This window comes from Schistosoma mansoni, chromosome 4 (genome assembly GCF_000237925.1).
Source record: "Schistosoma mansoni strain Puerto Rico chromosome 4, complete genome".
Taxonomy (NCBI): Eukaryota; Metazoa; Platyhelminthes; class Trematoda; order Strigeidida; family Schistosomatidae; genus Schistosoma; species Schistosoma mansoni.
The window spans coordinates 14,584,232-14,605,099 of NC_031498.1; the positions used below are offsets into that span (position 1 = coordinate 14,584,232).

At 37.5% G+C, this 20,868-nt stretch overlaps 1 protein-coding gene across 2 annotated transcripts; it reads right to left on the bottom strand.

Moving 5' to 3' along the window:
• Positions 1 to 1,816: 1,816 nt before the first annotated feature.
• Smp_053510.1 (putative aspartyl-tRNA synthetase) lies at positions 1,817 to 18,873 on the bottom strand (the record flags this gene model as incomplete). Of its 2 annotated transcripts, XM_018796924.1 has the most annotated exons (10): positions 1,817 to 1,947; positions 2,454 to 2,525; positions 3,640 to 3,751; positions 5,095 to 5,296; positions 5,467 to 5,535; positions 6,506 to 6,672; positions 12,429 to 12,713; positions 13,363 to 13,543; positions 18,394 to 18,686; positions 18,730 to 18,873. In XM_018796924.1, 10 exons carry the CDS (start codon positions 18,835 to 18,837, stop codon positions 1,856 to 1,858), a joined length of 1,581 nt encoding a protein of 526 aa, XP_018652017.1. In that variant the 3' UTR covers positions 1,817 to 1,855. The 2 variants fall into 2 exon arrangements, with proteins under 2 accessions (XP_018652017.1, XP_018652018.1); XM_018796925.1 differs by having other exon boundaries at positions 5,095 to 5,535; positions 18,730 to 18,837.
• Positions 18,874 to 20,868: the final 1,995 nt, after the last annotated feature.

The window sequence follows — 20,868 nt, forward strand, 5'->3', positions numbered from 1 at the left end:
AATAAGGATGAAAGGTGATTTCATATTTAACTTAGAAGAAAACAGTAGTAAGGTTTATTACAACCAGGAGCTAGGTGGTCTTTTTGTTAGAGATCAACTAAAATAACAAATCATTTTGGGCGAACAATTGTTTTCAATAACTTCATCATCAGGCTCTACAGTTATAAGTCCATAATTATAATATTTTACAAAGTCCAAAATGAGGCATGTATTAATTAATTTGACAATGTTATATGTTAAAAATCATTTTGGGTTATATGACAACACAAAGTTTTATGATGTTGACCGGAAGTTCATGTTTGAATATATTGCCTACAGCATTATTGGGTTTTCAGATCCCCGCCAACTATTGGGATTACAATACAACTCCGCTTACTATATAGAAATTGATTAAGAAAGATTTGATTCTCTATATGGATTATTTGTTAGGTTAATCGGATGTATATCCCTCTTATCGTGTTACTAAATTTAATATTTGTTTACTTCTATAGAAATGTAATGCTAAATCAACGTCATTCTGAGTGAGCTTGACACATCATAATTGTATTATTAAGTAATATAACTACGGTGATTAGTAGCTACGAACTTATCTTATAATACTTGATAAGTGGTTGCGATAAATTTACGCCTTATATACATATGAAATTCTATTTAATTATGAAAACAGTATAAGATGAGTACAAAAAGCAAACTGTTGGATGTCGTACTTCAACTGTAATACACAACCAACCGATCAATATGAACTCAATAAACATACAATTCGCGTGGAGTACCAAAGTAAGTATAACTGTAACACCATACTGAAACGAACAGAAACATTACAGCAAAAGAAAGCAATGAACGACCTCCCAATATTCTATCTGGTGACATTTCGATTAAGATACTTCCAACAGTAAGGTGGCTCTTTATCATTTGGCTGTGAATTAAAGTATGATAATCCATACGACAGAACTAGTAATGTGGTTAACGAACAGTGATAGCCATGAAACCAATTAAACAAAATTAGGAGTCATAAACCGAAAATACTAACTAGGAACAGCCGTAGCAGTGTTCCAAACACTTTATTGGAGATTCCAGCACATTCGCGACGTACCCAAATAAAAAGGAATATTACTTGGCCGAAACAGTAGAACATATAAAATGGGAGAATAACTGATAGTGAGAATGTTACATGTGAACCACAGCTGTTGATCGAATAATACTAAGTTAAAAATGTATCCAGTGGAACAAACCCTATGGTGATTTTAGTTGAGTGTGGAATTGTATTCCCTCTACGTGTTCTGAAAATGTTCCTAACAAACACACATTTTAATGTTTCCTCCACATCCCAGGACAAAAGTTAAGCGATTCGACTTTGATAATCATTTGAAGTTGTGCTGGTGTGAAAGCAGTATTGACTAACTCTTACAATTGTTATTACAAATTGAAAAACAATTATGTACAAGTATATATTATTTGGGGAAATGTTAATAACTTTTTTTATAACTTTAAAATTAGTTCTGAATTACGATTTCTCTTTAAACTGAAGATCATTGCGAACAAATCACTTGGTTTACACATTTTATGTATAGAATGTTACATAAAAAACTGAGAGTTGAAGAATCGTTTAACACAGATCAATGAATTTTATATAAGATACTAAAAAACTAGGTAAACACGTTTCTTCGATGTCCTAAAACAAAAAGGAACAAGTAACGTACGGAAAGGCTGACCAAAATAACAAACAAAAATACTAAGCGCTCCAGCAACTATTTTACTGAATTAATAAATACTTAAATTACCCCAATACCCCCCAATGAAATAAAAACAAAACACGCAATGCTACCGAGTTATGTTAAAGATTTATCAAAATAAATTAAGGAGTCAATCGTTTTGGATCACGTGGGAACATTGATGTTTTTCTGATATTATCCAGCCCAAGGAACAGCATAGTCACTCGCTCAAGACCTACAATTCAATATTGAAGACAAATACTAATTAAAATGGAATAAACATATTCTGTGGGAAAAGAGATATGCAAAGTAACAATGACATAATGGTATAAATCAACAAAACGGACTTTCAAATGTTGTTAAGAAAAAAATTACTCATTGAGTTATTACACTCTCCTGCCCCCCTGTTTACACTCGTGTAGGCGGTGCTAGTAAGTATTGTTGAGCTTCTAAAAAGCATAGTTCCAAGTAGATTAACAATTATGAGAAAAATAAACAAAAGCACCATGTATGAGTGTATAACAACAATTTAGCATATGACTATAATTATTACCTTCAGTACTGATAGTACACGCCCGAAACCTTACAGTGTATAACTGAACCCTTAGTTTTTTTTGTCTTCTGACTAAATCTACTAACATCTGTCCTTATCACTGGTTTCCTTTGCTAATGGGACGATATTAGAAACAACAAATGTTACGTATAAATGACTGAATATCTTAGGAAGGTGTAGTAACTTACCAATCCCGCCACCGGCATGGGGTGGACAACCATAACGAAAAGCGTCAATGTATGCTTTGATCTTTTCCAGATCTGTAACAGAAAAACATCGGATAGTTACGTAATATGATATAGAGGTCATAATTTTCAATAAACAAGTAATCAGATGAGACGTGCAAACATACTTAAAGCGATCCTTAGTTCTTTCATGTATTTAAACACCAACAAGGTTCGTTTTTATCAAATAGACACCATAAAATATCAACGAGAGCAAAACACCACAAGTTACGTCTTGGGAGCAGGCAGTTATTTATAACGAATATACTGTGGACATGTGCAGTGTACTCATTCGGACCAGTTTACAATCAATCCATACAGACATGTCATAACTCTGAGGACGATGACAAACTAATTTTTCGCCTACGACCTTTAGTATTGAATCGAACGTAAATGCAAAGATATGAAGTTTTTATGTAGGTCTAAAGCAGTGAGAATATGTTTATGAATAGGAATTAAAAGGGCAGATGTTAAGTTGCGAGATAAAAAGTAAATACAGTATCATAATTTTAGTATGACTATGAGTAATAGGTGTGAAGTATGACATTATCATATCATCATCACGATAGTCGACAAATTTATAAACATGCTAGTCACGTGTTAGGAGTATAGCTTTCTGTTCAACAGATTGAATTCACAAGTAATTAAATTGTTAATAGAGGTAAGTTGGTAGTGATTGAATAACCATTTGATTCCTAAAATTTATCGCTCCCATCAATGATATACAAAACCTACCTAACTGGAGAGTAAATTTCAATAATACCAGATATTAACAGCACATGAGCGACTAATTTTACACAGAATATTAGCATGAAACAAAGAATTTGTTAACATATCATCGTTCATCAGCAAAAGAATCTAGATTAAATGGAATGATAGTTGGCTTGGTGTAATAGCATACCTAGAATTAAGATTAATTTTCGAGTGATTTTGCTATGTATAATTTGCGAGTACAAATGCTAAGGAAATAAACAGGATAGTTGCGAAAATGAATCACTGACTTGTGATAGTCCACCGAAAGATATTTAAGCCTACATGTTGATACTACATTAGATGTGCAATCTATAAGCGTAGTTTAATAGCAAGTTTACTGACAACATGCTAAGTTAAAGATGCCTTTAAGAATAATAAGGAAGAAAATTAAACTTACCAACTTTATGGTGTGTAGCACGTTCCGATAAAAGGACTGGATCATGAATACGTTGTGCCCCAGACATGATTTCTTCTCCGCGCATGAAAAAATCATACGAATTAGAATAGCCCTGTTTGAGATAAACAATGACAGGAATAATGTTTTTCATATACTAATATGATGCTTGGAAAAAAGCTATTGTGAAGTGATTGGTGATTTTTCAAACAATTTTCTAGTTAGATTGCTTACATATAATTCCAGATGACTGAAGCTTTGTAACAATTATATAAGGCTATAAAATAATAGAAATGAATCAGTCAGTCAGTCAGCTACAACGTAGGACCAGGCACATATATGCATCGGTCCAAGTTGTCATACCTCGTTAGCACAACAAGATCAACACCGGATTCATAGAAGTAATTAATGTAGTGGTGGTAGTATATAAAGAAAGATTGTATATAAGGATATAATATAGGAAGGAAAAAAGTTATGAAGCAATTTTAATCTCAAGGTTTAAGGGAAGATAAAGAGTGTATACACCTACGCCATTGTGATCGATTCTGAGCCATGTCACACACAGTCTCCAACCATTTATTACGATAGTCACGCGGACCCCAACCAGGTAGTCTGCATCTGCCAACATGGCTCAGACTAGAAGTTAGTGGCTTCAAACACTGATGCCATGTTTTGGTTTGGCCGCCCCTAACTCTCTTCCAACCATCCCCTACACTAGTCAACATTGCGCGTCGTGGTAATCGGTGTTCAGGCATACGTAACACGTGGCCCAACCATCTCAGTCGATGAAGATTCATGACCTCATCAACTGAAAAATGGATCCTTATTTACAATTCCTTTTGAATAAATTATGCCTAACTTTTACACTTACAATCACTATAATATTAAGGATAATGATTGCGTATAGTGCCTTATCATTGAATTCGTGAAATACATCTAACCTTTAGTTTAATTGTAGCGTGCCGATCAACTTTTGAGCTGACAAAAAAGAATTAAGTATGTGAACTAACAAATTAGCTCCTACGAGTTTACTAAAGTCAACTGGACCTCAAAGTGAGAACAATTTATGATCACTTGGATTTGTAATGGGTCACTCTTATGATAGAACTACTTTAATTTCATTAGCGTTGTCAACGTGAATTCAGAATGTTACCATAGAAACACATCCAAGACCTTGTAAGCCACACATAAATTCGAGAGACTGAAACTTTTGAATACACGTTATTAAAAATGACTAATTGAGTTTTAAACAATTGCTGTGCAATTTCTACCAAAAAATTACTCTGTATACAATATTAATAGGGAACATATTCTTCGGTATCGTCCTTCCAAATATTTGAATATAATAATCAATACAAATCAGAAAACTTGGAGTGTTTTTATTTATGATTTACTATGTTACTAAAGAATAATCAAAAAGATTTTAAATTAATCGCTACTTGATATAAAAAGGCGTACCTTATCAGTAGGATGCGGCATGGTATAGAAAGCGCGAATATCAAGCGGGAACTTATCAAGAATATAAAAGTCTGTATGATACTTTTCCTTGATCAATTTTCCAAGAAACTTTTCAGCAGGTGTATTTAAATCATCTAATTCTCCAATTTCCCAACCAGCATCTTGTAACATTCGAATAGCATCACGATATTGTAAGCGTAACCTTTAAATGGACACATAGGAAAAGATGAATGTTTACGAAAATACACGGCTAATTCTATTTAAAGTGAGTCCAATCATATAACTGATTTTTCTGCTTCAGAAAACAGTAATTTGTTATAAAAATAGCAATTGGAAGCAAAGTGTATTTATAGTCTATGACGGTAAACATACGTAGGTTGAAGGAATTCAAAAGGTTCTGAATGATATTGTTGACATATGATTTGGATTTCAGTTTGATATCTACAATTTTTCAGAAGAAATACAATACACAATCAAAGTTAGAGACAAAATAATCAAATGTGAGAAGAGTTAATTTTAAAAACCTCACATTGGATGAACGATAGATGGTATTTACAACTTTATTACATGATGAATTTAAACGATGAAAACTTCGACAAAACTGACGAAATTAACATGTATGTGGGTTAGCTTACATTACCACTGATCAACGTAGAACCTAAAATGAGAGTTGCGCGGCGCATATATATCTGGCGCCCCCTTTTACCAATATTTATGTGTTTAAATAAATAAATAAATGAGAGTACATTAGCTTAAACTGTCACACCTTACTTCAGTAATATATCAAATCAACAACACGAGAAACATAGAAATGGAAATAATATAAACTATAATGAGAATCCAAACATGAGGAATACAGTTTGAAAGGAGCAAACGAGCTCGAAGAGTGAAAATTTGGGAACGACACTTAAGATTTAGAAGATACATATCTAATGCAGCTGAACCACTGTGGTGGAATAAACGTCATGTCACGTGACATTTGTAACTATAACTTATGAGTATTGCGTGGGTCCAAAACAGAATGTCTGCACCCGTCCTCATGGATAAATAACTTTACGGACCGATGCTATATTTTGATCTGTATGCTCCCAGATCATATATTAGAAAACGATAGGTGAAAATTTATTGATCCAGAACATAAGGTATTTAATTTTGAAATAAGGAGCTTTTCTGTTTAAAGAAAAAGTGACAATACAATTGACAAATTATAAATAGGCCAAGTTCTGTCTTAAAGGGTGTATTCTAGATATGACTGAGTGAATATGCTTACCATTGTAACTACTACTGAGAAGTCTCGGAAATTGGTGTTAGAAAACGAACGGAAAAGACACTAGATATTCAACGAAATAGCTTTTTTCAACGCACGATTACCGAGAGAAAAACAGTGTGAGAAAGATATAACGGTTCTTACTCGCGTTGCAACCCTTTGAACATATGAACAAACATATCTGCGATAAGATCGACCACCTCATGATAATGGTTTTTGAAGGCCATCTCTATGTCTAAACCAACAAATTCTGTAAGATGTCGATGTGTGTTAGAATCTTCAGCACGAAAGACTGAGCCTATGGTAAAGACCTTCGTAAAAAAGGAAATGAATAATTCATTTTGTAATTAAGACAAGATATACACAACTGTAAACTACTAGAGATATATAATGTTAGTCTAATCTATGAGCTGCTAAACAACCGTACACATAGTTATAATGCCAATCACAAACGATTGGCTTCAATTTAAACCTTTCTATACTATTTGTAAACCAAAATAAGCAAAAACAACAAACCCGATCGAAACACAGGAACATTTTTAGAGTATTGAAATTGGAAACACTCCCTAATGGATGACAAACACGTACATAATACGAAGTGCGTTGTAAAAATACTACTTTTAAACAGATAAAAGGCTTAACTACTTGCGGAGATTTATAGGTCAGAGAACTTTAGAGGATTGATTCCCCTACGAATGGATTTTAAGTTTACATATTGATATGGTAATATGACTGATTGTGAATATGTTTAGTTATCAGTTTTTCATCAATCCTTTACTTCCTCAATAACTACGGTGATATACTGTTTTCTGGCTCTTCCTAGATATCCGTGAAAAGAATAATACAAAAAATTGAATATATATATATATATATATATATATATATCTTCACGTACACTTACAAACACTAAAACAGACCAATTAAACTTGAAAGTCAAAATACCGACAAGGCAAGTTTGTGTACATATAACTATTAAACCAAAAGTTCTCTACAGAAGACGTTAGACTTATAGTGACTTAATGAGTATCCTCTTTGGAAAACATTTACTTAGTGTTGTAGTGGAATTCAAATGACCAGAAAGAGATTTCACTAATACAACGGAGTTTCGATAAACAAAGCTTCTCACAATTCTCGAAAAAGTTTTTCTACCGTAAATGAAGTTTTAAGCAGTAAAACCCATACAAAATATGATTCCCAAATGTTGAGCGACGAAATTCTACTTTTAGAAGTAAGAAACACTTTTCGTTTACTTAAAAGAGGCTCGTAATATGAAACTTAACCTTTTATTAGAGATAAAATTCTTAACCTGGAGTAAATGCAACGCCAAACGCTAAAAAAATGAAATCTGATACAAAAACCATCAAACGTAATTAATTGTGCTTACTCTTACTCTACTCCTTGAAATTACTAAAGAGCAAAGATCCATATTCCGATAGATAGGTGATAAAATGACTGCTAAATAGAATTAAAAAAATCATTTTTGGATCTAAACTTATATGATCCCGTCAGTCAGTCAGCTACAACGTAGGACCAGGCACATATATACATCGGTCCAAGTTGTCATACCTCGTTAGCACAACAAGATCAACACCGGATTCATAGAAGTAATTAATGTAGTGGTGGTAGTATATAAAGAAAGATTGTATATAAGGATATAATATAGGAAGGAAAAAAGTTATGAAGCAATTTTAATCTCAAGGTTTAAGGGAAGATAAAGAGTGTATACACCTACGCCATTGTGATCGATTCTGAGCCATGTCACACACAGTCTCCAACCATTTATTACGATAGTCACGCGGACCCCAACCAGGTAGTCTGCATCTACCAACATGGCTCAGACTAGAAGTTAGTGGCTTCAAACACTGATGCCACGTTTCGGTTTGGCCGCCCCTAACTCTCTTCCAACCATCCCCTACACTAGTCAACATTGCGCGTCGTGGTAATCGATGTTCAGGCATACGTAACACGTGGCCCAACCATCTCAGTCGATGAAGATTCATGACCTCATCAACTGATTTACCATCATTTCCTAATACCCTGCGTCTAACCTCACTATTACTTACCCGGTTATCTCAGCAGATGCGAGCAACATTTCTAAGGCATCTGTGGTCAAATACTAGTAACCTACGAGTATCTTCTATTCTTAATGGCCATGTTTCGCAGCCGTAAAGTAGAACAGAACGAACTGCTGAGCAGTATACTCGTCCCTTAATTGATAGACGGATATCTCGTCTTCGCTATAGGTGACGTAAGTTGGCAAAAGTCAAACGAGCTTTTTGAATCCGTAATGAGATTTCCTCAGACACCAACCCATTAGGGCTGATCAGACTTCCAAGATAAGTGAAGTTGTCGACGCGTTCGACTACTTCACTCCCTATCCTTAGTTCGGGTGTTGACGCAGGCCAGTCCTGGAGTAACAATTTACATTTGGATGGGGAGAAACGCATCCCAAACATCCTGGCGTTATTACTCACTTCTAACAGAAGACTCTGCATTTTGCCAGCGTCTTCACCAAACAGGACTATGTCATCTGCGTATTCTAAGTCGATAAGTGAACCTCCTGGTAGAAGATCAATTCCTGAAAATTCAGTCGACGAGAGTGTTATTTCCAGCAACAGGTCTATAATGAAGTTAAACAAAAATGGGGATAGTGGACAGCCTTGACGGACACCACTTGAGGTTGTAAAGTCATATGACAGTTCGCCATAAGCTCTTACTCGACTAATAGTGTTCAAGTAAAGAGCCTTCAAAAGGTTTATGTACTTCTCAGGTACACCTTTCAATGACAGACACTGCCACAGAGCCTCTCGGTCTACAGAGTCAAATGCTGCTTTCAAGTCAAGAAAAACTATCATTGTCGGACGCCGATAAGCGTGTCTGTGCTCTAAAACTTGACGAATGGTGAATATGTGGTCGATAAAGCCACGACCAGGTCTGAAGCCAGTCTGATTTTCTCGTGTTTGCAGTTCACGAGTCTTAGTTAGGCGCCCGATAATTATTGAGGCTAGTATTTTAGATACTATGTTAGTCAGACTAATCCCTCTATGGTTATCGCAGGATGATTTTGGCCCCTTCTTATATATTGGGACAATCAGAGATTGTGACCAGTCAGATGGGATTACGTCCGTCTCCCAGATTTTAGCCAGAATATTAGTCAACCTAGTCGCTAAATTTGGACCACCATATTTAAAGACCTCTGGAGCCAATCCATCTGGACCAGCTGCTCTTCCTTGTTTCAGATTACTTATAGCCTCTTGAACTTCAAGTAGGGTCGGGGGGCCTACTTCAATGTTCCATTCAGGTTTTCTGGGAATAGTGGGTAGTTGTGCAGTAGCTAAAGGCCAGCTAAACTGTTCCTTAAAGTGTTCCGCCCATCGTTCTAAACGTTTGGGTTGAAAGCAGATAGGGGTTCCGTCTTTTTCCGAGATTGTCTCACTTACACTTGACTTCTTAATCCCAATTTCTTTTATTAGTCTGAATAGTTGCCTGGTGTTGCCTACAGCCGCTGCCTTTTCCATCTCTTTTACTTTCGTTGCCCACCACTGCTCACGACCGTTCCTTAGACTTTTAGTTAACCTAGATCTAATTTGTTTACGCTCTTCGTCATGTTCAGAGCCTGATGGGATGAGTTTACGCGAATCCATCAGTGAAATAGACTTAGAAGAAATCCACTGGTCTTTTGGAGCCCTATGGTTTAAATAACTAATAGATGTGACTGCTGTTTCCACAGCTGTTCGTATGTCTTTCCAAGCAGCATCTGGGTCAGTCTCGTTTACAGAACTGCCTAGATGTGAACTCAGTTGTTTCTGGAATTCGCATTTGGCTTTCTCGTCCTCCAGTTCAATCCTAATGGGTCTTCTTAGTGTAATTTTCCTGCGTCCATTGAGGCGCAGACAAATGCGCGCTCGTATTAAAGCGTGATCAGAGTCTAAACAAGTATTCCAATACGAGCGACAATCTTCTATTGAGCCTCTCCAACGATGACTGATGACAATATGGTCTATTTGAGTCCATCGTTGGTTTGGTGCAGGTGGTCGCCATGTTAGACGATGTCTCTCCTTATGCTTAAAATTAGTGCTTGCTAAAAATAAACGATTGTCTGAGCACAGTTGCAACAGACGATCACCATTATCGGTTCGTTGAGCCGGAATACTAAAACACCCACCTAAATGTCTTTCTGTTTGATTTAAGCTGCCTACCTGGGCATTAAAGTCACCCGCTACGACTACTATGTCTGAGCGCTTAGCTTTCTGAAGAAGCTCAGAGAGTTTTCTGTAAAAGTCATCTTTTACTTCATCATGGTTGCAGTCAGTGGGAGCGTAGGCAGGCAACAACGTGTGTCCCTATCCTTCCGAGTTCTTACGGAGCCATTTAGCCGGACAGCACACAGGCGACTGTTAACGGGGATCCATTCTAGTAGTGCCTGTTCTGCCCTTGTACTTAGTGCTATGCCTACACCTGCAAGTCCACGAGAACTAGCCAAACGGGTCGCCAGATACACGGAGGGTGTATTTCGTTGGCTGTCCATTTTGGCGAGGTGAGGTCAAGTGAATGACCACACTGGGATCCTGTATGCGTGTTTCGGAGACACAGCATACATCAATGGTACGAGATTCTAGGGTTTTAGCTAAGGAGGCCTGTTGACCGATTTGACTTAAAGTACGTACGTTGAAGGCTCCAATGTGTAGTTTGGAGCGAGGTTTTAGTAGACCTGGGACAGTGTTTCGCGCACTAGAATCGTTGGCCATGGTGACACTTGAGGAGGAAACCGGAAGAGGAAGTTTAGTGTTGAAAGTCAAGGTAGAAGGAATAGTAGGAATTGAAGAAGGAGATTGATTATGAATACAGTGGTCTTGAGTGCTGTTAGAGGTATGAGGGCAGTTATCACTTCCCGGTTGCCCACACTGTGGAAGGGTTCCTCTAGGGGTACCTGAAAAGGAAATTGGGTTAGAAGTGGTCTTAATGACCTGAGAGCGTGACCGCAGTGCCCAAGGGACAACTGCTTGAGGTCGGTCACACATGACCTTTTTGTGGGTAGTTTTTGTGTTAGCTCCGTTCTTCAAAGGACCTTACCGCCGGAGACGGATATCCGTGGGATAAGGCGAGGTGTGCATTTTTAGGGTCGACCTTTTCTAACCCCACCCCTCCTTGTGGGAAGGCAGCATCGCTGTCATGCTGGTTGTCTGAAGGAAACACCTTACTGCTGTCACACCTCTGTACAGTCAGCAGTACGACTTCGCCTTCGGACCTTGGGTTTGCTGCTTTTAGTCTCACCGCTCTTCAAACAACCTGCCTGGCATGGTAGGACCTTGAGGAACGATTGTTCCAGCCAGTATAGCTCGATTGATTCATCACGATAGGCAAGCCCGACCACCACGTCAAGGTAGCAGCAACGGTCGAGTATATATGATCCCGAATAAGTTTACAATATGTCAACCTCTGGGGTGATAAGCTTGAGTACTTACCAGACATGGCAATAATTACTTTGGAAGGTTGCGTATTTGGTAGGATCACTGTATACTATACTGACGCTAGGATTTTAAATTTCGGTTAAAAAGAAGATTGCTATCTTGACAAGATGGTTAATAAATAACCATATTGTTATTATAGCTATCTTTAAAATGAATATAATACCAAACACTGTGTACCTATCGACAAAATACGGAAAAACAAAGCCATAAGACAAATCCATACCTTATGATATATGATAAAACTTTTTAAAAAACTGTGTGTAAGCAGTATTAATGGTTAAAGCACTAGTCTTTCAACCATTAAGTAGTAGGTCTGAACTCTTCAAAGGCTACTTTGTTTTGGTAGCCGGGTATATAATACTGTACTTAGGTTGGTTACATGACTAATGTACAGGTCTGGACATTTAATCCGATACTTGAGTCACAAGTTAAAATTCACTCCAACAACTTTGGTCTACAGTGGAATAAAGGTACTCTCATCTGATATTACACATTAAGTGTAGCCAAGTGTGTGTATTATAGCTGATTTGCAATTCAAATTTTATATACATGCAATCTAAGACTTACGTGTGAGTGAACTCACAGAAGAAACGTACCCTTTCAAAGTCAGCCGCTATGGCCATTTGTTTATATAGCTGAGGTGACTGGGCCAAATAGGCACTACCAGAAAAGTAGGACACTCTGAAAACATTTGCACCTCCTTCGGAAGCTGCTGAAATCATTTTTGGAGTATGGATATTCACAAACCCAGCATTGGTAAGGTATTCCATAAAAAATTTGACTACACCAGCTTCAATCCGATAAATAGCTTGATTCACCGGAGTCCTCAAATCAATGCATCTATTATCTAAACGAGTATCTTGATTGACTCGACTCAAAGTCTGAAATTGAAGCGAAAACTTAAAATATAACATTTGGTTCTGAACAATAAAATTTCAGGCTTAATACTAACAAGTGTAAATAAACATCACTTGAATTTTCGGAAAAGTGGGCAATTCGATTTGCAATGTACGCAGATAACTTATCCACTAACACATTCCCACATATAATTATCCACACCTGACAAGCATGTATTTCTTAATCCTTTGAATAAACAATAGTATACTGTACTTGGAAGTTTCTCCGTCGAAAAATATCATTTAAAAAGCTACTGAAAACCATGGAACCATGAAAAGTTACGTAATAAAGGCTTTGTGGGAAAAGATCTCTAGGGTACAATTCCGAACTGAAACCTAAAATGTCTGAATTTACTCGTGGAAATGACTGAAGCTTCTATTCCCAAGGGACTGAGATTTACAGCTTGAGAGTTCTTAAGTAGTAAAATTTCGCAACAACTACCTGAAAAATGACTAATCCCTCGAAACTAAGAGCTTGAAATACAATATTTGCAATTAGATTTACATCAAAAACAAGCAGCCACATTTCAAAACCTTTAAAATTACAGACTAAAAATTTAGAAGTATTTAGTTTAGTCGAGTTTCAATTATGAGTTTATACGAAAAAAATGAATAAATAAATTACGCAACCAACCGTTTCGTCATCATCAGGTCTCATTGCATCTTCAATTTGTAGAGGTAAAGTTGGAAGAGCAGCGCTTACAACAAACACTTTTTCACAGTGGATTTCAATGGTATCTGGATTGCAACCCTCAATGAGAACAGGGCTTTTTAGAACTCGCCCAAAAACATCGATGATCGATTCTTTAGAAATGCTTTATCAAAAAAAGAGGGACCAATAGACAACGATAGATTAGAAGAAATGGATGACATTAAAGACCACTATGTTACAAGGGATTTTAATGACAACGTGGTGTGATATACTGTTACTTTGTTTCAACCAATTTTTGTCACAAATTACATTATGAGCTCAGGACGTTATGTGATTTTCCACAGTATATTCCTGTTACTACCATGAAAAGTCAAGGAGGATGACATAAAACATAACGTTATCCATAGTTTTGCGTGGTTAACAGTGTAGAAAGAGTGTAGTGAGGCCATAAGGTTGTGATGAGAACTAAATGGTACTAGCAATCCTTGACCGGCTACTTACTACATACTTGAATACAAAATACGGTTTTCTCAAAAACAAAAGTCAGACAACAAAGAACTGAACTTTCCCTGTTCTATGACTCATCAAGCGTCTACATCATAGGAAGTTCGTTAATTGGTTTCATACTTATACTACCTGAACTTGATGGAATAACCAATCGAACAGTTATTCAACAGCAGTGTTAATCTATATAGGGTCTTACTAGTCGTTGTACTCACTGTCGAAGAGTACCATTTATAACATAACAATATACATCATCACAAATATTCAGTTTGTTACACGGTTACGAGTGTAAAACTTGCACATGAAATGACGTATATCTGTTTGATTCATGTTTCTGATATAAAGACGCTGATAAAATGCAGAGTCGTTTGGTAGCACTGAGCAACAATACCAGGATGTTCGGGGTGTTTCTCCACCTCTAAATGTAACTTGTTGCTTCAGGACTGGTCTATATTAACACTTGAACTAAGGATAAGGAGTGAATTAGTCGAATGCATCTAAAACTTCACTTATCTTGGTGTCTGACGAGATCTCTGCACAGATTTAGAAAGCTCGTTTGGCTTTCGTCAACTTACGTCACCTATAGCGAAGGCAGGATATCCGTATATCAAAGGACGAGCATAATCCTCAGCAGTTCGTTTTGTTTTACTTTACGTCTTGTTATAATTGTATTTTTGCTATATAAACGACCCAGCTATTCCTATTGCTTAGTATTCTTATACGATGACACTCGACAAGACCCCAAAATCAGAACACGTTGAACAGGAATCAAATTGTATTCAAAAATAATAATAATAATAAGTGAACAGCAATCAGCAATCAATAGTTTAAATATAGTTCATATATTTATAGTATATGCATAAGAAGCTTATAGATTTTTCTGCAATAATACGCCCGGGCTGATCGGTTTAAAATTAACCAATCAGCGCGCAGCAACACCATCATGCATAAAACATGCTTAATCCAATCTATATCCCACTAACACCTCCCCCTTGAGCAGATTCGTAGGATCTGGTGTTAAGGTCCAACTGCAACCGCTTTACTGGTTTGCGCTTCCGGTTAGTCCATCTTCTAGGTAATAAGGACGTTGTATCATCCTTCGTTTGCACCTTGACTGTCCTGTCTGTTTCAGGTGTTTTGATCTCAAAGGTGTCTAGCAGAACATCAAGAGGTAATCTATGCTGCGTTTCGTTGTTGGAGATCGAGGTTGATTTCATTTAGTTAGCGTGACGCACCCAGATTTCTGAACCAACGGACACCTCGTAAACCACATTTCCTTTCTTTTGAACGATTCGACCAGCTATCCATGTAGGATGTTTTCCTCGATAGTCCATAGCAAGTACCTTTTGACCCACACTGAACAATCGTTTTTGTGCCCCATGATGACTATTGTACTGTTTCTCCATCATCACGTTTCGTTGTGGCTTAAGAGCTGGAGTCGGACGAATGCTCTCAAAATGTGTACGTATTTTTCTGCCAAGTAACGCTTCCGCTGGGGAGACTCCATTTGTTGTCTGCGGGTTCGGTGTCGAACGGTGTATGAACAAGAACCTCTCTAAGATCTCTTCGGTGTCCCCCTCCCCTCTTGATTTTTTTAGAGCATTTTTGAACGTACCAACAAAACGTTCTACCTGGCCATTCGATTGCGGATGGAATGGAGGTGTTCGGATGTGCCTGATTCCGTTCTGCTGACAAAATGCTGAAAAGTCTTTTCTGACTTCACCTGACGACACTGGAGTGTTTCGAATTGCCGCTGCTGCTACACTCCGTATTTCTGGAACCTTTTTACCTGTCTTTTTTGCATATGAAGTGGTGTCTAATGATGGACACGACACGTTACACACGCTGTTGATGGGTATATCCATTAATCCAAGCTTTTCTAACATATCTAGACCAAGTAGATCAAGGTTTGGTCGTTCTGTTAGATAGCATACTCCTTTACAGCTATTTCCATTGAAGGAAAATTCACATTGTAATTCACCAACTAGTTTCAGTACACCTCCAGATGCGTTTTTAGCCGTTTTCTTGGATAGCTTCATTGGCGGCTTTCCCAGCAAGTTATAAGTCTCTCTAGACACTAGAGTAATATCGGATGCTGTGTCAATTTGAAGACGAACCGCTATACCATTAATCTGGATAGTAACATACTTTCTCCGAATGTCATAGTCTGTTTGAAAAGCTGCTATCAGAGAAAGAGATTTAGACTCAGCTGATTTCACCACACGTGAAAGACGTTTATACTTCTTCTTGGGCTGGGACGTACGATTCGGTGGACAATGGCCTTCTTTATGTCCACGTCTGTTGCACACCTGACACTTATGCTTCTTAAATGGACAGAACCGTACATAATGCCAATCGCCGCATAACCAACAGGCATCCGTTGGTTTGTTATGAGTTTTATTGGGCTTCTGACTTTTTAACCTAGTCATAGCATTTACACTACTGCAGGTTAAATTAGAATTTACCTGTTCAATTAACTGATTGTCGTGTCTGATGTTCTGTAGCCGCTTACACTCATCTGTTAACGTTCTGAGTGTGATGTTAGGATCTTGATCCAAACGAGTTAGAAGTCTGGTTCTAATCTCAGCATCTTGTGGTGACTGGAGAGCTTTGATGAATATAAGGCATTTAAATTGATCTTCAGTCAACGAGCGTAACTTGAACTTTTCACATTCTCTGTTGACGATGTCTGCTAGAACACCATATTCATCGGCTTCTCGTTTCACCAAATTAAGACACTGGTAGCGAATACTAAACAATGAGGAAGATTCACCGAATATTTCTGACAGCTGAGATACTGTCTCCTCGAAACTGAGCTCTCGAGGTAACTTTGGTAATATATGATCAGCATAACGTGCATGTTCATGACTTCCCAACTTGCGCATCAACAGTCGAGTCTTCCATGCGTCGTCTTGATTACAGGACTCTATTCTAAATGTGTCTTCCCAACGCTTGAACCACGTGAGAAAGGTATTGCCACATTCGGGGTCATAATAGAATTCTGGGATGCTGCTGGCAACTGCATCACAAGAAGAAGTACTTGTAGTAGCATGTGAACTCGAGTAGTGTATGTTAAGCTGTTGCGTCAGAGTTTCTAACAAGTGCATTTGTGCGTCAAGTTGTGCTTGCTGTTGCTGTAATATTCGGCTGAGCTGGTCATCTGATATAGGCATTTTGAATGAATTTTCCTTTTTCCCCGTCGCCACTGTTATATTTGTGATTGTTGCTATATAAACGACCCAGCTATTCCTATTGCTTAGTATTCTTATACGATGACACTCGACAAGACCCCAAAATCAGAACACGTTGAACAGGAATCAAATTGTATTCAAAATAATAATAATAATAAGTGAACAGCAATCAGCAATCAATAGTTTAAATATAGTTCATATATTTATAGTATATGCATAAGAAGCTTATAGATTTTTCTGCAATAATACGCCCGGGCTGATCGGTTTAAAATTAACCAATCAGCGCGCAGCAACACCATCATGCATAAAACATGCTTAATCCAATCTATATCCCACTAACACGCCTATGGAACGTGGCCATTAAGGGTAGAGGATATTCGCAAGTCAATAGTATTTGATCACAGATGTCTTAGAAATATCGTTCGCATCTGCTGGAATCACCAGGTAAGTAATAGTGAGATTAGACGCAGTGTTAGGGAATGATGGTAAATCAGTTGACGAGGTTGTGAATTTACATCGACTGAGATGGTCGAGCCACATATTACGCATGCCCAACCAAGACGCGCAATGCTGACTAGTATTGCAGACGGATGAAAGCTGGAGGCGGCCAAACCAAGACGTGGAATCAGTTCATGAAGTCACTAACTCCTAGTCTGAGCCATTTTGGTAGATGCAGACTACTAAGTTGTCGTCCGCGCGACTATCGTTACCGATGGTCGGAGACTCTGGGTGACATGGCTCAGAATCGATCACAATGGCGTAAGTGTATACTCTTAGTTTTTTCTTAAACAACAAGGTTGAGATTACCATAACTTTCTACGAACTAATTCTTTCTCCTTATCACATCCTTATTTGAAATCTTTTTTTACTACTAGCGAATTAATTGCTCCTATGAATTTGGTATTCATCCTTTTTGTGCTAATGAAGTATAGTAACTTGGAACGACACATACATTTGCCTGGACCCACGTTGTAGCTGACTGACTAACACGTTTCCAATAAATTAATCTATGCATTACGTATTTCACGTTGCGACAACAAATCACGAAAATACTATACACGAGTAAGGCTGAACTAACTGTGAGCTTAAGAAACTTGCTAAAAGCCCATAACAACATCTTAGCTCATTCATTCAACTAGAAGACAACAAATACCCATCAGTTATCATTGTAGGAGTAAGATTAGGTCTTCACAGTCATCAGATGTGCAGTTGAGAGCGCATTAAGGTATATATATATGCCTATTAAGACTAATAGAAAAACGGGTAGGAAGGTTTCAGAAGTCATACGAAAAGCCCTAGTATCTATATAACAAGTTACCTGGAAACGAATGCCAACATTTCTTTTGGAGTCTGTTCCCCAACAGAAAGTACGTTTTGTATTCTATAGTCTTGTAAACGTAGTATAAAGAAACATAGTTTTCCTTTCATTCGACTTCTATGAAGACGCCCACGAACCCACACATTTTGATTGATATTTGACTCATTTGACAAATCTCTCAGTTCAGTGTATTTAGGACCTTCAGTAAACTGTGACTGGCACAGTGGGAGAACACCATATGCATCTGTTGCAGCAAGTATCCCATTTTCCCCAATGAGCGTAACTACAGCTTTCTACATACCGAATGTTCCGTTATTAGAAATTAATGGAATTCACCTGACCAGCCTCTGCCTCCTGAACCTTGGATTTACCTACATCACGTTGCAATTTTCTGAGTTCTTTCTTTGTCTTCTTGTCGTTATCTTGATGAGTAACCTCTGGCATAGTAAAACCTCACGCAGAAAGGCTTCGAAGCGCACAAGACCGCGACCTTGGCGAAAAACTAAATTTGAGGTCCACATCAAGAATAGAACATAGAACAAAATTCCTTCACATGATTCAAATGGTTCTGAATGAAAAAAAGAACCTTTCTCTTCAGGAAGGAGCTTGAGTATATTCGCAAAACAAAGAGGAAATATTCGTAAATTATAGTGGCATACTGACTTAAGTCTTTCAGAATATATCAAGTTTCCAATGAATGACCTCTAAGGTTTCCTTGAAAAGTACTTTTTGTAGTTCGCTCCTGATCCGTAATTTGAGATGCCCATACCTTAGATATTCCTTTCGGTTGAGTATTATTAGAGGTACTTACGTCACACAACTCGTCTATTTTGCTCGATAAATTTGCAGCGTTAGTATTAAGGCAGTTGGGCTTTCTTGTCCTGTCCGTTTGGATTAGCCTTATGTGAATGGACAAAGAAACCTACTTGCAAAAGGTTTTCGGAGTGAGTAATCCTTATCTCTTCTTTCCTTGTTCTTGACAGTCCGCAAGTGGGATAGTCAGTTTCAATATGCTTTTGTGCCTAGTCTTTAAACCAAAAGTTTAATAACAATAGTAATATCAGGTTCGCACTATGAAGTGGTTCTTGCCTCGCCCGAAAACATTTTGGATGCTGACGGAGCGTACAGAGCAACAGTCGTGACGGGAACTAATAAAGAAAACGACAGTCGAAAAAGTGATTCAGCTATTCAACGGGCACGTTGAATTTGCCTACACTTAAGAGTGAAAGCAGTAGCACGCGACTGAGGTATTTTGACAGTCACAACTAGAAAAGATAGTATGAAATCAAGGACCAATTGAACTAAGAATTTCATAAAACGTTTCACTGGTTGGCACTAATGGTTGTAAACGGAATTGACACTTTCGCCTAACGGGCTTCTCTGCCTTATTAAAATGAATCGTCGGTGCCTCCAGATGGAGATTAAAGTAAACGAAACAAATATAAGTGAAAGTAGTACTATAAAATTATTATAATACAATATTCCGGGCGCTCAAATTATAGTGAGTTTCCACTTGAATGGCTCTGTGAGAGATGCTTGAAATAATTCATCTGGTGTAGCATATCAAGAATTGATTAGTTACTGAGAGTGAAAAGCATGCTAGTAGTCTACTATATCGCAGCTTTTTTGCAATTTTCGAGTGCTACCCCAACTTTCGTGTTAAACTGAACTTAAATGGACATATCAGGGGATTTCTTGAAATGTTTAGGATGCTGTAAGTCGTTTAAAAATTACCTCTGCGCCACATGTATCCCGAAAAATAAAAAGCTAGTGATTTAGGAAATTCCTCATGGCTCTTAGATTTTTGTTTACAATCTGATTCCATGACCTCTCTTCGAATAAGCTTCAGACTGTCCTTAATCTTCTGAAATGAAGGAGGAAACACTTCGCTTCCATTTTGTGAACAGGATCTAATAAATCTGTCATAAGTTGGGCTTTAGGTCCCACCATTAAACTATTCAAAAATTGCTTCAGAATTACCAATCCAAACTTTTTGTAAAATAATTTACTTGAGATTAGCAAACTCTTGGATTCATGCGTTATACGCTATCAAGAAGGAATCTATATACCTTTTAATCTGGACTTCCATCGTCTATTTTAAACAAATTGTTCATTTTATTGTTTAAGACCATATATACTCCCAATCATAAACCCATGAGTGAACTCAGCGCTGTTTTTCTGGCTTAGCCTTATTTGATTGACAAGAGATACTGAAAAATTTCATGTTAAAGTGTTTTCATTCCCCATGCGGTTTTCGTAAGATCGAACATCTATGCTGTCCTGACATCATATGGCCTGTCTGGATACGAAGGCATTATAACTAGTGTTAGTACGGACTGCCTCAACGTGGAAGACATCATTTTAGGTGGATGATAGATCACCTTTATTACCAAGTATTTAGTACTAGAATTCTCAAATAATCGTTGAATCACAACACCTGAAAACTGCAAGGACTATTTTATAGGCTTTCGTTCC